The sequence below is a fragment of the Lepidochelys kempii genome, chromosome 13 (genome assembly GCF_965140265.1).
Source record: "Lepidochelys kempii isolate rLepKem1 chromosome 13, rLepKem1.hap2, whole genome shotgun sequence".
NCBI classification, from domain to species: domain Eukaryota; kingdom Metazoa; phylum Chordata; order Testudines; family Cheloniidae; genus Lepidochelys; species Lepidochelys kempii.
This window is the reverse complement of record NC_133268.1, coordinates 41,239,156-41,253,336: the sequence shown is the minus strand read 5'-3', so window position 1 is coordinate 41,253,336 and position 14,181 is coordinate 41,239,156. Positions and strand designations below refer to the sequence as shown.

The following is a 14,181-nucleotide window of genomic DNA, read 5'->3' as shown; positions in this document are numbered from 1 at the left end:
CTTCGGGGCAGTGCCTGTCCCTGCTCTGTCTATACAGAGCCTAGCATAAGGGGGTCCTGGGCTCCCAGGTGCTGCCGTAATACAAACAACAACAATAGGTGACCAGCTTCCCCTCCCCACTGACTGAACAGACTCAGCACCTGGAAAAGGTGAACTTACAAAAACACATTTTATTGTTTCAATTCTCCAAAGTCGAAAATCCAAGAGCTACCGGCTATGAAAAAAAATTAGAGCCCTCCCCTGCCCCATCACCCCCCAGGGGCCTCCCTCACCAGCAAGCAGCAGGGGCAGGTGATGGGGGCCCATGGGAGATGACACGATAAAACCCCCCAAAACAAAAGCATCTCTCCTACCAGAGGCTTGACTTGGCAACTGAGGAAACGAGATAAATACGGAACAGAGCCAGGCGAGTAAAAAACAAGAAGCTGGATCCTCTCAGGGCTAGACCACTCCCCCCATGCACCCCACTCCTGGCAGGGCTGGGCCACTCCCAACCCCTCCAGTGCTGAGGAAGGCAGTAGCAGGGATGGGATGGACCTGTAGGTGCCAGCCCTGCACAGTCTACCCCCCGCCTTGGTTACCAGCACCCTGAGGATGAAGTCCGAGACACTCAGAGGTCCTCTGCGCTGGCTGCGTCTCCCCAGAGCTGTTGGGAAACGGGATGATTCCATTGCCAGAGACTCCCTGGGGGGAGAAAGCAGCAGCCTGCGCCATAGCCATACCTACACCTCACAAGGGAATGTGGGGGTGACTAGGGAGGGACCCCAGGAGGGAGTGAAGGGGGTGGGGCGAGCAATCACTGACACCAGCGTCCTTACTCCGAGAGGCCTCTTCCTCCTCTTCATTGGCAGTGCTCATGTCCATGGTTACAGGCAGGCGGGGCCTGGAATTTTCACAGCTGATTGGTCCGTACAAATGGCCAGAAAAACTCAAGAAACAAAAACAGGGAAAATTGAAAACAGGAAAAGACAAAAGTTTGTGGGTGGGGCATGGTGCCCCCCCCACCCTGGGATTGGCTGTTGAGCAGGGTCTGGTGCCCCAGGCTTCGCTGCTGGGGAGGGTCAGAGTTCACTGCCTACTTCCTCTTCTTCTTGGGGGGCCCCGAGCTGCGGCCTGGGCTGCGGCTGTGGGAACTGCGGCGGCTGGAACTGTGGGCTGGGCCCTTCCTCTTCCTGCTGAGGCTGCGGCTTTGCTCCTCCTCTTCCTCGTACCGGCTCTCCCGGTCCGCTAGGGGAGTAGGATGGGGGTCAGGGCATGGCTGTGTAACCCACCAAACTGCTGGAGCGGGTGAGAGGCTGGTACCTATCCCCACCAACACCCTCCATTACCAGCTCCCCTGTCCTACTGCAAGGCAACAGGAGGTGCAGGGCTCTGGCCCCTCCCCCATAACCATTAGGGGTCAGAGTGAACAGGGTGTCACAAGGAAACCCAGATCCCATGGCCCCTGTGTGCATTTGGGAAATGTCCCAAGGGCTGGCACTCACCTTTCCTGGCCTCCTCCTCCAGCTCGTCCCAGTCCTTCCCACTCTCCTCCTCGCTGCCCATGGATTCCTTGGAGTAATCTGCAAATGGAGACAGGAGCTCAGAGGATGGCCCTGTGCACAGCGCCACCCCACAGCTCAACCCTCTGTCCAATGAAGGGAACCATCCCCCTGTACTGGAACAAGGGGCCTAATCCCACCTCACCTCACCCCACCCCTCAGAATGGGAGCACAGGTGGGAGGGGGAAATGAGGCAGGACAGAGCAGGCAGTGTGTGGAGAATAAGGGAGGGCTCCCAGGAGAAGGGGGTAGGGGTGACTCCTGCTGCCCAGCAGGGTGTACTCTGCCAGGTGACCCCTCAGGGTTAGACCCCCAGCACAGAGGCTTGGTGCCAAGAACCCTTCCACCCCCAGCCTAAGCTGCAGGGGCCTCCTCACCTGATTCCTCAGCCTCAGAGGAGTAATCTTCATCACTGTCCTCTTCCTCCTCCTCATACTCATCCTCCGAGGGGTTAAATGTCTCATCCTCAATCTCCGACTCTGACTCCCCAACCTCGGCATCACTGCCCTGGGGAGAGATCGCAGCCAGGAATCAGGACTCCTGGGTTCTATCCCCAGTTGTCACTGATTCACTGGGTGATCTTCAGTGATTCCCATAGGTCATGGGGGGCAGAAAGAAGTGGGAGTGAGATCAGATTAATTAATGTTCATTGGGCTCAGATACCAGGGTGTCCAGAGGAAATCTAAGTAATCCCCCCAACCACCATCCCTTTGCAGGGGCCCTTCCCCCTTGGGAGACAGAGCTCCCCCCTCCTCCAGGGGAGTCAGAGTCCAGTCCCCCCCATACCTCTCCCTCGGGTTCCAGGAATGACCAACCCCCCTGCTCGAAGAAGCCCTCAGGGTCATCCACAATCGTCTTCATGATTTTGGTCCAGTTGAGGGACTGCACCCCCTCCGTGTACTTCAGGTCACAAGAGCTAGGGAGAAAGGAGAGATCAGTATTGGGTCCCAGTGGATGAGGGTACTGGGGGGGAATTGTATCAGGAGGCTCCAGAGTGGATAAAAATTGATGATTTAAAATAAATAAAATCAGATTTTTTATCTAAATAGGATTTACTTTATATAAAACTAAACAGGTTTACTTTTTTTAAAAAAAATAAAGCTATTTAAAATTATGACAACCTATGTTAAGACCTAAACTTACTATAATCTATTTACATTAAATTTAAATATTTTTATCAGTAAATGTTTGCTACCAACTTTTAAGGAAAGTTAAACCACTGAATTGGTGGAAGTAGCTGGCCAAGCATTTGGAACCAGAGTTTGTTGAAGGCCTAACAAGCTTTTAATAGCAATAGCCTCCTCTGCAAGTGCAGAGAGAATATTGTCTTCATTTCCGTGCATTCCAAGTTCAGTTCAATGACTAGTTTTCAAAATTGAAAAACCTATTGGGAACTGGAAAAGCTTCCTTTGCTTAATTGGTTGTAAAATGCAAAACATGTTTAGATAAACTTTGATATACTTTTTTGGCATGTATCCAGCACATTAAGACAGTTTATTTAACGAATAAAAAAGCATTTTACAATGGTTTGGTGCATTTCTGAATTGGATTTGAATTTCAATCCAAACAGAGCTTGGCACAAACCAGAAGTAAAAAATCATCATCAAGATATGGATCATTCACCATTTTCTAACAGAATAAAAAATGTAAAATTAAGAATCTGAATGAACTGTAAACTGCTATCATTGCTGAAATAACTGTGTATAGATATAGATAGCATGTCCTCCTGGGTAGCAAAAAGAACTAAATGTAGCATAAAGGCTGTATTCAGTTGCAGATCAACTTGTTTTAATTGTTACCAGCCAGTGAGAATCAACCTTTCTTTAGGGGAAAACCCTCCCGAAAAAGTACGAATGCAAAACACTATTAAAATTGATTTAAATCATGATTAAAAACTGGTGATTTAAAGTCCCTTGATTTAAATCATTCCACTCGGGGGGGGGGGAGGGGAGATCAGAGTCCTGGTGTGTGTGGGGTAGGCACCAGGAGAGGCGTCCTGTGGGGGGGGGGGGGAAGGGGGACAATCCTTGGTGGGGACCCCCCAGTTGATGGCGCTGGTGGGTACAGTGAGGAGGCTGGGAGATTGGGATCTTGGTGAAGTAGGTCTCAGTGGAGGGGTCAGGGGGCATCATTCCTCAGTGGAGACCCCCCAGTTGATGGAATTGGTGGGTATGGTGTGGATCAGGATCCTGATGAGGCAGGTATCAGGGAGGAGGATGGGGGGGTGTCACTCACTTGAGCCACTCCTTGATGGGGTCGAGGGAGGCCACGGGGATGGCATTGATCATGGTCACTTTCTTGCTGTAGTCCTTGTAGACAATGACCATGTCAAAGTTCTTCAGGTGGAACTGGACTCGCTCAAAGTGAATGAGCTCCACCTCATCCAATGTCACCACGAACGGAGGCTGCAGGGGAGGGGTGGGGTCAGGCCCAGGATGGAGACACCCCCTCACCAATCCTGGGACAGAGACCCCCTGCCAATGAGGCCAGTAGTCACAGGGGACAGAGCTGTACCCCCAAGTCCCTTCCCACCCTACAGTGCCGGTGCTCGCCCTGAGCTCCGCCCACCCCCATAAGCACCCAGGCAGGTCCCTTGGGACACAGGTTTGTGCCAGGTCCTGAGCCGGGCAGGGACTGGGGTGGGGGCATGAACAGGTCCCCCACAGACACTCACCCACTCAGTGCAATTCACCAGGGCACTGCTGGTCGGCTGGAGCAGGCAGGTGCTTCTGTAGGGGGCGCCATTGAACCTGCCAGAGAGAGCAAAGCGAGCGAGGTCAGTGAGAGCCACAGACCCAGAGTGGGGGGGGGGAGGGGCCAGACTGAACCCCTGGTGGGCATCTTGTGTCAGACTGTGCCCACGGGGTCCAGGGCCACAAATCCCCAGGTCCCAGAAGGCACCCTCCAAGCCCCCAAAGATCCCGGAAGGGCACCCTCCACACTCCTGCTCCCCCCCAAAGGTCCCAGAAGGGGACCTCCACGCCCCTGCTCCCCCCATCCCTAGGAGTGCCAGAAGGGCACCTTGATGCCCTAGTTCACCACCTTACCCTAGGTCCCGAAAGGGCACCTCGAACTCCAGCTCCTCCTTGGTCAGAGCCTCCACCTTCTCGATGAAATTCTTAAAGGCCGTTTTCAGCTTGTGCCTCATTTCGCGCTCCATCTGCATGGGGCACAGGGACATCAGCCAGACTCTCAGGGAGATTCCCTCCCTTCTGAGCCCCCCACCTACCCTCACGCTCCATCTGCATGGGGCACAGGGACAACAGCCTGTCTCCTGGGGATAGGAGCCCCCTAACGTAACCCCTCACTCTCCATCTGCAGGGTCAGCACAGCCTCCTAAGGACAGAGACCCCCTCAGCCCAGTCCCCTCTCATCTCGCACTCAATCTGCAGGGGCAGCAAGGTCAGCCTGGAGGCTGCCCCTCCACTGCAGCCGACCCCTGCCCCACATCTCACCTGCTCAGCGTAGAGGTCGTCGCGGTCATGCATGTGCTGGTGCTTGCCCAGGTCTGTGGTGATCTCGCCCACCTCGGTGTAGAACTGCACATCCGTGTGCCGCTTCTTCCCAAACATGATAGCATTCTGGGGGAGTGGAGGGGGGGCATGAAGGCTCCATTGTGTCTCTCACACCCCACACCAGTCCCCGGGTCAAACCCTGCAAGAGTCCTCCCCAGCCCCGCACAGAACAGGGCAAGATCAGGCCCGGAGATGGTTCCTGGGGGCACAGGGGCCCTACCTTGAGGTGGAAGTGCAGCACAATGATCATCTCCCCGTCACAGGGCTGGAACAGCGCGTGTTTGATGTTGTTGTACAGAATGTCGACCTTGTCTCCCCGCACGGAGGTGAAGCGGAAACCTGCCCAAGAGACAGACAGTGAGAGGGGACCCTTGGGCTGGAGCGCAACTAGGAGGAGGCTGTCCCTGGACTGGGGCTGGGAGCCGAGCGGGCTGGGGGAAGGGGCCCTTACCATTGACGTGGGCCTCTAGTGAGCCTTGCATCCTCTTCTGGGCGATGTTGGGCCGGATGTACAGGTCCTTTAGCTTGGGGTTGCTCCGGTTCAGGTTAATGATGAGCGAGTCTTGCTTGACAATGCCCTAGAGAGAGATGATGAGAGCCAGGAAGTGAGATCCCGCGGAGCACAGAGCCCGCCGTGTGTTAGCGTCTCTGCCTGAGACCAGGATACGGGGTCAACTTTTCCCAGGCTCCCAGGGGCTCTCCGCTCCTGGCTCACCTCCTTCTCCTTCTCCTCTGCCTCCCTGGTCTTGTAGCGTTTCTGCACCTCCTTGATGATGCGGAAGGCGTTCTGCAGGTTGAGGGCTGGCACGGTCTGCTCACCCGGCGTTTTCATGTTGGAGGCACGATACGTGCTGGGGGAGGTGCGGTAAGCGGTTACTGGCCATAACAGCACTGCATGTATGCAGCCCCTGCCCCACACAGCCCATGGGGCACTTGGGTGCCCAGCCCCCACAGGAAGTTGGTGCCTAGTCTCCCCGCTGCCCCATACAGCAGGCTGTCAAGCTCCGCCATGTACAGAGGCCAAGAGCCCAGGTCACACAGCCAGACTATGCCAGAGCCAGGAGTCCCGAGTCCCAGCCCAGCCTGGGGCGCGAGGGGGCTGTAGGGGAAGGTCGTCCAAGCAGTGGGCAGAGGGTGGGGGGCGGCGGAAGGGGGCACTCACATTTCCTTGACGAAGGTGGCCTCGGGGTTGGGGAAGATGTTGCCCTCGTTGCGCCCCAGGGCACTGCCTGGGCAGTAGAAATTGATGCGCAAGTAGGTGTAGTCACCCTCCACTGACATGCTGATGTTCTGCACCACAGGGAGGTCGGGGGGTCAGTCAGACTGTGCGCCCTGAATGCGGCTGATGACTTCTCTGTACCCCGGCTCCCACCTGTAAGCACCCTTCCCCTCACCTCCCAGCTCCATTCCCCAGGGTTCCCGCAGGCAACCGCCCCCCCAGCTCCACTCCCCAGAGCTCCTGCCTGTAACCCCCCCATTCCCCAGGGCTCCTGCCTGCATGGCCCCTAGAGGCAGGGCCTCTGGGGGAAACGGCCCCCACTTTCCTTCGAGCTGAAGAACCAACACAACCCTCAACCCAACAGGTTCCCTAACCCCCTCCCTGTCTTATTGGCTGAGGAGTCACCTTCCCGGGCTGACAGTGGCCACGCAGAAGCATGCAGGCTCCCCATTACGCAGCCCCCCATACCTTGATGGTGGCGATGTGGAAGGGTGTGGCGATGCCAAAGACTGGCATGATGACAGTCTCGTATTTCTTGTCAATGTAGATCTTCATCTCCCGGATGTGTGGCTCCTTGGGCATCAACGATGGGTTCTTGTAGGAGATGTTCGATTTGCGGGCCCTGGGTGGGGTGGGGGAAGATGAAACAGCATAGCCCCCCGGAGCCTCCAAATATCCAGCAGGCAGGCACAGCCGCCCTCCAAAACACAGCACAGTCCCCAGGCCCCCAGATATCCAGCAGGCACACACAGCCTCCCTCCGAAACACGGCACAGCCTCTAGGGCCCCCAGATATCCAGCAAGCATGCACAGCTTCCCCCCGAAAAACGGCACAGCGCTCCTTCTCCGGCACCACACTTCCAAGGAACCCCAGATCACCCACAGATACAGCTCCAACCCAGGCCCTCCGTACATACATACACACAGAGTGACAGGTAGCAACCCTGAGGCCTGCTCCACTTCTGGATCCACTCCCCCACAACTCACTTCTGGATCTGCTCACCCCACCCCCAGGCTCTCCTCCCACTCACTTCTAGAGTCACTCCCCTCCCTACCCCCCCCCATCTCCCCACTCACTCCTAGATCTGCTCTCACCCCCAAGTTCCCCTTCCACTCACTTCTGGATCTGCTGCTCGCCCTTCTGCTCCGTCAGCCGCCGCTTGGCCTCCTCGTTGAGCTGCATGGCCAGCTCCTTCTGGTGGGCTCGACGCTTCTCCTCCGCCGTCAGCTCATTCTGGGGGTAGCAGGAATGCGAGTGAGGCCCAGACCCAGACCCCAGCTCAGCAGCCCAGCCACCACCCTGCCCCTGAGCCAGCCCCGCAGCCACAGGGACCACTCAGCCCCAGTCCCATAGGAGCATGGCCCCCAGCCCCTCCCTTGTGGGGAAATTAGCTCCCCCAGCCCCTTCTGAGCTGCAGGGACCCCTGCTGGTGTCCCACGCAGGCTCTGGAGCCCAACCAGCCCTGGCCAGCTCCCCATGACAGGAGGAACCGCACCCGCGTCCGCTCCGTCAGCAGAGCTGCTGCTCGGGAGCTGCGCCCCAGCAGGTCTTCAGCCTCGTCTTTCTCCTCCTCTTCCTCCTCCTCATCTTCATTCTGTGGGAGATGGACAGAATGGTCAGAGCTGGTCCCCCCACCCTTTACACCTCTGCCCCCACGTTTCCTTGCACCCTTCATCCTCCACCACACTGGAAGGGATGTGCTAGGATTTACGCTGGGGTCGTTCGCTGGCTTGCATTCTGCAGAACGTCAGACCAGAGGGTCGTAATGGTCCCTTCTGCCTTGGGAACCTACAAATCTATGAAATGTTGCCACTTTGCCCCACAACATCTCCCAGGCCCACCCCCATCCAGCACCTTGAGGACCTTCTGTCATCCCCTCCTCCACGCAGAACTCCCTGCCCCCGAAGCATGGGAGCCCCAGCATGCCCTGCTCTGATATCGAGTCTGCCTTCCCCCCACCTCTCCCGCACCCCAAACCTCACCTTGAGGAAGATGCCAACGTTTTTGACCTTTTTCTTAACAGAAGTGAGAATGGTGGCCGGGCCGTCCTTGGAGAGCAAAGAAAGAGTCAGAGGGGGGAGCAGATGGCAGCCCATAACGCACATGGGGCAGAGAAGCATAAAATACTCACCCTGTACGCCCCCCATCCACCAGCATGGTGCCCCCCAAATAACCCTGCGTGCCTCCCCACCCCCACGGTGCCCCCCAAATAACCCTCCGCCTCACCCCAACAGCACAGTGCCCCCCAAATAACCCTCTGGCCCCGCCTCACACCTCATCCACCAGCATGGTGCTCCGCAAATAACCTTGCGACCCAACCCCCAACACTCACCTCATCCACCAGCACGGTGTCTCCAACGAACAGTGCGTAAGTTCGCTCCTCTGGTTTCTTCCCTTCCTTGTTAGTCAGGTCAGAGAAGCCCACGTTGATGCTGAATACCATCCCTGCCAGCCAGATGAGAAAGGAGGTGACACGCTCAGGGAGGCCCAGGCTGGGGTGGCAGGGCCCGGGGGACATGCAGGGAGGTCAGCAGTCGCCAACCAGTCCACATGCACAGGCAGCAGCTGCACACGGAGCTACACACGAGCAGGATACCCCTCCCTGCATATGCTTTAGGGGAGGCTCCCGCCTGCAGGAAAAGAGATTTCGAGCCTCAAGGGCTGCATAGGGGGTGGTGTAGGGACTGGGTACCTGACTGTGAGGACAATGGGGGTCTCTCCCCATAACTAAGCTGGCTCTGAGGGCATGGGGATGCGATGGCATCAGCAAGAAGGGATCTGTGTGTGTGGGGGGGTGTCTCTCACCTTTCTTGAGCCGGTGCTGGTTCTTGCTGTTGATGACGAGGGAGCCCTCTCTGAACTCGATGCCCATGGCAAATCTGTGAAGAGTCCAGGTGGCAGTCACATTACCCATAGCCACCCTCTGGCCCTGGCAATGCTCCCTGCCCCATAGACCCGGCGCCAGTCCCTGCCCTACACCAGGCTGGGCAGATATTGCAGGCACCACTCCAGCAGGAGCCTAGAGCCTCGCCCCTGAGCCAGGCTGAGCTGTGCAGGCCCTGGGCACATGGGGGCTGGGCTGCGGCTGGAACCCGGAGCAGGGTTCTCTTCCCCTAGGTTCTGGATGCTCATGCTCAGCAGACTCAGGGCGGCTGATGCAGGGTGTGCGGTGCGTGTGGGTTTGTGTAGTGGGTGTTGGGGGGGCGGTTTCTTACCCCAGGTTCTTGGTGATCTTGTTCAGCAGCTCCGGTTTCTGCTTCTTCACCACATCCATGACGGCAGCGTAGACCTCGCACAGCTTCACGCCTGGGGGAGTCTCAGCGTGAGCACTAGGTGGCGTGATGTCCTCCCCTTCCCTCCCACCGGGGCCAGGGCAGCATCACATCCCAGTCCCACACCCCGGGGGCCGGGCAGTGCGACATCCTCCTCTGCCCCTCCTCCCATCAGGGCAGCAGAACCCCTCCCCACTTCCCCAGCACACACCCCCGCATCACCCCTACTCACCATGCCGCAGCTCCTTGAGCAGCTCCTCCTGCAACTGCAGCAGAAAAGTGTAGTTGTCCTGCACCTCCTGGGGCGGGTCCACCATGAGCGTGCGCACCAGGTTGGAGCAATAGGATTTGTAGCGGATGCCCATGGCGCAGGTGATGGCCCCAAAGTGCATGTGGTTCTTGTCGCTAGTGGATGGACAAAGAGAGGTGGATTTCAGGGAGGCGCTAGTTATGGGCTGGGCGTGGGGTGTCTGGGGGCTGAGCCAGGAGTCCCTGGATCTTGGAAAAGGCAGGACCAGACAGACCGACCCAACCAGCAGCACCAGCTCCCTGACAAGTCTCCAGCATTGGGCGGTTCTGCGGGAAGCGAGGCCTGACCCTGGCCCTCATCTGCCTGGTCAGCAGAGGTAGGGGTGGGGCGGCTGGGTGGGAGGGCTAGGAGCCCTGCGGGCACTGACCTGACGACACTGAACTTGAGGTTGTAGTTGCCGCCGCTCTGGATGATGGGGGGATAGCACATCTCCACTGTGGAGGGGTCAGCCCCTGACAGGTACTTTTTCTCCTCGATGGCCTTCTCCACCGATTCTGCCAGCTTGCTGTGCCGCACTTTCTGTGGGGCACATGGAGACTTTGAGTAGGAACAGCCAGATGGACCACAGGATTTGCCAGCGTCCCAGGCCCAAGTCACCTCCCAGCCGCAGCTCAACCCCTACCAGCCTCCCTGCCGCCACCTCCAAGCCGCGGTTCACCCCCTACCAGCCCCCACATCCCATCCACAGCTCACCCCACCACACCCCAAGGCCTCCCTACCCTCTCACCTCGTCAGCGTCGACAATCTCCATGACCCGCTCCTTGAAGAATTTGTTAAAGACCTCAGAGGTGATGGCAGCCGCTTTGCGCATCAGGTTCAGTTCCCCATCCTCCTTCACTGCGATAGTGTAGGCCACGACTGCGCTGATATCTACCTGCTCCAGGGACAGGGAGAGGGTGAGGGGAGCAGGTAGAGCTCCTCACACCCCTGCCTTGGCATAAGGCCACAACCCCACTGATATCCGCCTGCAAAGCCAGAGATGGGGGGAAGGGAGCTCCCCTCCACCCATCCTGCCACCCAGCTCACCTTCTCAAAGCCCTCCTTGCTGAGGCAATCATTCCAGTTCTTCATGAACTCCCCGGGGAACTTGTCCTTGCTGAAGACCCCAATGCGCTTCCCGTTCTTGCTGCCCTTCAGTGCCTCAATCATCTTCTCAAAGTTCCCCTTGTTGCTCTCGTTCTGCAGAGGGCAGGGGTAGGGTTAGTCCCCCGAAACGGGGGAGTGGCATTAGAGAGGAGGCAGGTTGCACCACCAGAGTCCCTGTCGGTTACCCCCAGCCCTTCACCCTGCCAACATTCCTCAACTGCCCCATAAGCAGCAACCTTAACCTCCTCCCAGCCCAGTGTGCACAACCTTCCACCACCCCCGACTCCCATGGGCTGAACCTTCCTGCAACTCTCAATGGGTGCAGCACAACACCCTCAACATTCCCCCAGCCTGGAGTGTCAATCTTCATTCCACAACTCTCCATCCCTCAGCATGCACCACCCCATCCTGGTATGGACACCCCGCTGTGCAGTGCCCCACAACTGCCAGGCGGCACCCAACACACTCACCTTCTCCCGCACGAGCAGCGTGATGGCCGGCACGCCATTGGCGTTCTCGCTGCCCTTGCTGTTGGCGATCTGCTTCAGGAACTCCACCTTCTTCTTGCTGGCCATGAACAGGATCTTGTCCACGCAGAAAACCATGATGGTGTCGGTGAGCTCGTAGCCAAAGAGCCACGTCTGCAGGAAGGGGAACCATGAGGGAAAGGAGTCACTCCTCCCCATGGCTCCCCATCAGAGACTCCCCTCACCCCCCACAAGTGCTACCCCAACCTCCCCTCTGCTCAATGCTTTCCTCATTCCCAGCTTCAGCAGCATCCTCCACGGATTTCCCTCCTACTGACCTGCAGGGCAGTGGACTTGGCATAGACAATCTCCTCATCCACCCCCACCGAGACCACGATGGCGTCGACGTTGGCATAGTCATCCTCTCCCTTCTGCAAGGGAAGCAGAGGGAAGCGAGGGCTTGGGTCTCTCCTCCACTAGCTGCCCCAAACCATGTCATGCTAATCAGAAAGGCTCATTTGACCTCTCTGGGCTCTCAATGACCTGTAGCCTCAGAGGAGCTGCCCAGGGCTTCGAAGGGTAGGGAGCAATCCTAATGTTGCGATATGAACCCGGAGGGTTCTCAGACAGGACAGAGCTGAAACCGAAGTGGAAGCTCAGAGACCGGCAATGAGGAAGGAAGTGTGTTTAGCAGAGATGAATGAGAAAGGAGACAACAGCTGACTACAAAATTGGACAGCGAAGACTCTTTAGCCTAAGGGAGTTAGGTACCCAACCTGCAATTCAATGACTGCTGGGCACCTAACTCCCTTTGAAAATCCTAGCCTCTCACTTGGGCAGAGATGGCCTAAGCTACCTGAGGAATTTGGACACCCTAGTCCCATCAAAGTGAACAGAAGTGGGCACCCAAATCCCCTAGGCAGGTTAGAAAAGCTGAAACACATGGCACATTTCTCGGCTCCGGAGAGCAGAGAAAAACCTGGGAACGCGACTCACATGCTACCCAAAGACTTAGAAACCAAACAGCAAAAAAAACCAAACACAAGACATCAAAGTTCATTTAAGAAAAAAAATCACCATTTTAGGCCCATCTCATGATTTTGGAGCATTTGGGGCTGGCATTGTACTGATGGGAAACTGAAGCACGGGGAGGCTAAGGGACAGGCCCAAACTCTCACAGAGAGTCTGTGGCAAAGCAGGAAGTTGATCCCAGGTCCTCAGAGTCCCAAGCCCCTTGTCCTGTGCACCCTTTGATCTTAACACAGCCCTGGTGGCTGCATCCACCTTCAGCTCTGTACTTAGATCACAAATGACTTAGGGAGGCAGCCCCGAGCAGGACGGCGCTCCCGTTCCGCCTTGGAGGCTGCTAGGCGGGCGGGGGCCCAGCACCGCGAGCAGCCAGCGGGACCCCTCACCACCAGATCCCCTCACGGGTGGGGGGCTCACGGCAACATGGCACCTTTCCAGGGCGCCTGAGAGCCCCACGCTGGGTGGGGGAAGAGAACCCGGCACCCCACGACGGCGCCCTGGGGCGACCCCGAGCAGCGACCCCGCCCCGGGCCACTGCCCTGCTCCCCGGCTGGAGAGGGCAGGGCAGGGCTAGGGACAACCCGGGGCTGAGGGAGAAGCTGGGGCGAACGGGGGGCCAGTCCCCGCACCCGCCGGCGGGAGGGGCTCCGGGGCCGCGCCCGGGCACCGGGAAAGGGGGCCCCAGCGGCGGCCGCCGGGGGCGCAGGCCGGAGGAGAGCCCTGGCCGGGGCGCTCAGGCTGGGCAGCCCCGGGGGTCTCCCCACGGCGGGGTCCCGCGGGAGGGGGCCCGGGCCGCACCTGCCAGTTGCCATAGAGGCGCTTGACGCGGCGGTAATAGGCCTCGCGGTCCAGGCTCAGCGCCATGGAGACTCCGACTCGGCTCGTCCCCGCGCGCCAGGCCCCGCCGCGGCCCCTCGCCCGCCGGAAGCGCCTTCCACCGCCCCGCCCCGCCTCCCGCGACCCGCTTCCGCTTCCGGGCCGCCGCCTCGCGCCCGCGGGTCCCCGCCTTTTTCGCGGCTTTTTTTCCGCTCCTGCCACCGCGCGGCCCCGAGACGCCCCGCCCCGCCCGCGCGCGAACGGCCTCCAATAGCGGGGCGCTCACCGGGCACGTGACCCTGCCACGCGCGGGGATCCTGGACACGCCCCTTCCCACGTGCCCAGCACGTGGTCACGCCGCCGCGCGCCCTCGACCACGTGACCCCCTGGCTCCCACGCGGAGCCCCCCCCCCGCAGGAAACGTAATGCGCGCTCACGGGGGGAGTGGCCCAGCCCCCCCGGGCTATGGGGGGAGGGGGAGAGGGAGGGGCAGGGGGCCCCTTGGGCCGGGGCAGGTGTGGGGAGGGAGAAGGGCAGGGGGCCCCTTGGGCCGGGGCAGGTGGGGGGAGGGAGAGGGGCAGGGGGCCCCTTGGGCCCGGGGTCAGGTGGGGGGAGGGAGAAGGGCAGGGGGCCCCTTGGGCCGGGGCAGGTGGGGGGAGGGAGAGGGGCAGGGGGCCCCTTGGGCCCGGGGGCAGGTGGGGGGAGGGAGAAGGGCAGGGGGCCCCTTGGGCCGGGGCAGGTGGGGGGAGGGAGAAGGGCAGGGGGCCCCTTGGGCCAGGGCAGGTGGGGGGAGGGAGAAGGGCAGGGGGCCCCTTGGGCCGGGGCAGGTGGGGGGAGGGAGAGGGGCAGGGGGCCCCTTGGGCCGGGGCAGGTGGGGGGAGGGAGAGGGGCAGGGGGCCCCTTGGGCCCGGGGGCAGGGAGAAGGG

General features: G+C 59.3%; 1 protein-coding gene across 1 annotated transcript; it reads right to left on the bottom strand.

The window, feature by feature from the left end:
• Positions 1-150: 150 nt before the first annotated feature.
• Positions 151-13,410, bottom strand: SUPT16H (SPT16 homolog, facilitates chromatin remodeling subunit). The gene is made up of 26 exons (XM_073308665.1): positions 13,238-13,410; positions 11,749-11,841; positions 11,414-11,584; positions 10,884-11,036; positions 10,585-10,731; positions 10,225-10,376; positions 9,780-9,952; positions 9,491-9,581; positions 9,081-9,154; positions 8,608-8,720; positions 8,258-8,323; positions 7,771-7,869; positions 7,393-7,508; positions 6,744-6,897; positions 6,219-6,346; positions 5,772-5,907; positions 5,508-5,634; positions 5,277-5,395; positions 4,997-5,122; positions 4,589-4,701; positions 4,216-4,291; positions 3,777-3,946; positions 2,328-2,457; positions 1,919-2,048; positions 1,485-1,562; positions 151-1,227 (listed from the first exon to the last, which is right to left on the bottom strand). Exons 1-26 carry the CDS (start codon positions 13,301-13,303, stop codon positions 1,076-1,078), a joined length of 3,153 nt encoding a protein of 1,050 aa, XP_073164766.1. The 5' UTR covers positions 13,304-13,410; the 3' UTR covers positions 151-1,075.
• Positions 13,411-14,181: the final 771 nt, after the last annotated feature.

What these genes read in the sequence shown, in the direction of transcription:
- SUPT16H (XM_073308665.1), bottom strand. Translation starts at nt 13,303, where the DNA reads ATGGCGCTGAGCCTGGACCGCGAGGCCTATTACCGCCGCGTCAAGCGC. An exon ending in GCTCAAGGAGCTGCGGCATG is followed by an intron (nt 9,582 to 9,779) that starts GTGAGTAGGGGT and finishes AGACTCCCCCAG; the next exon opens with GCGTGAAGCTGTGCGAGGTC. An exon ending in GTGCCCTTTCGGGACCTAGG is followed by an intron (nt 4,292 to 4,588) that starts GTAAGGTGGTGA and finishes TCTCTCTGGCAG; the next exon opens with GTTCAATGGCGCCCCCTACA.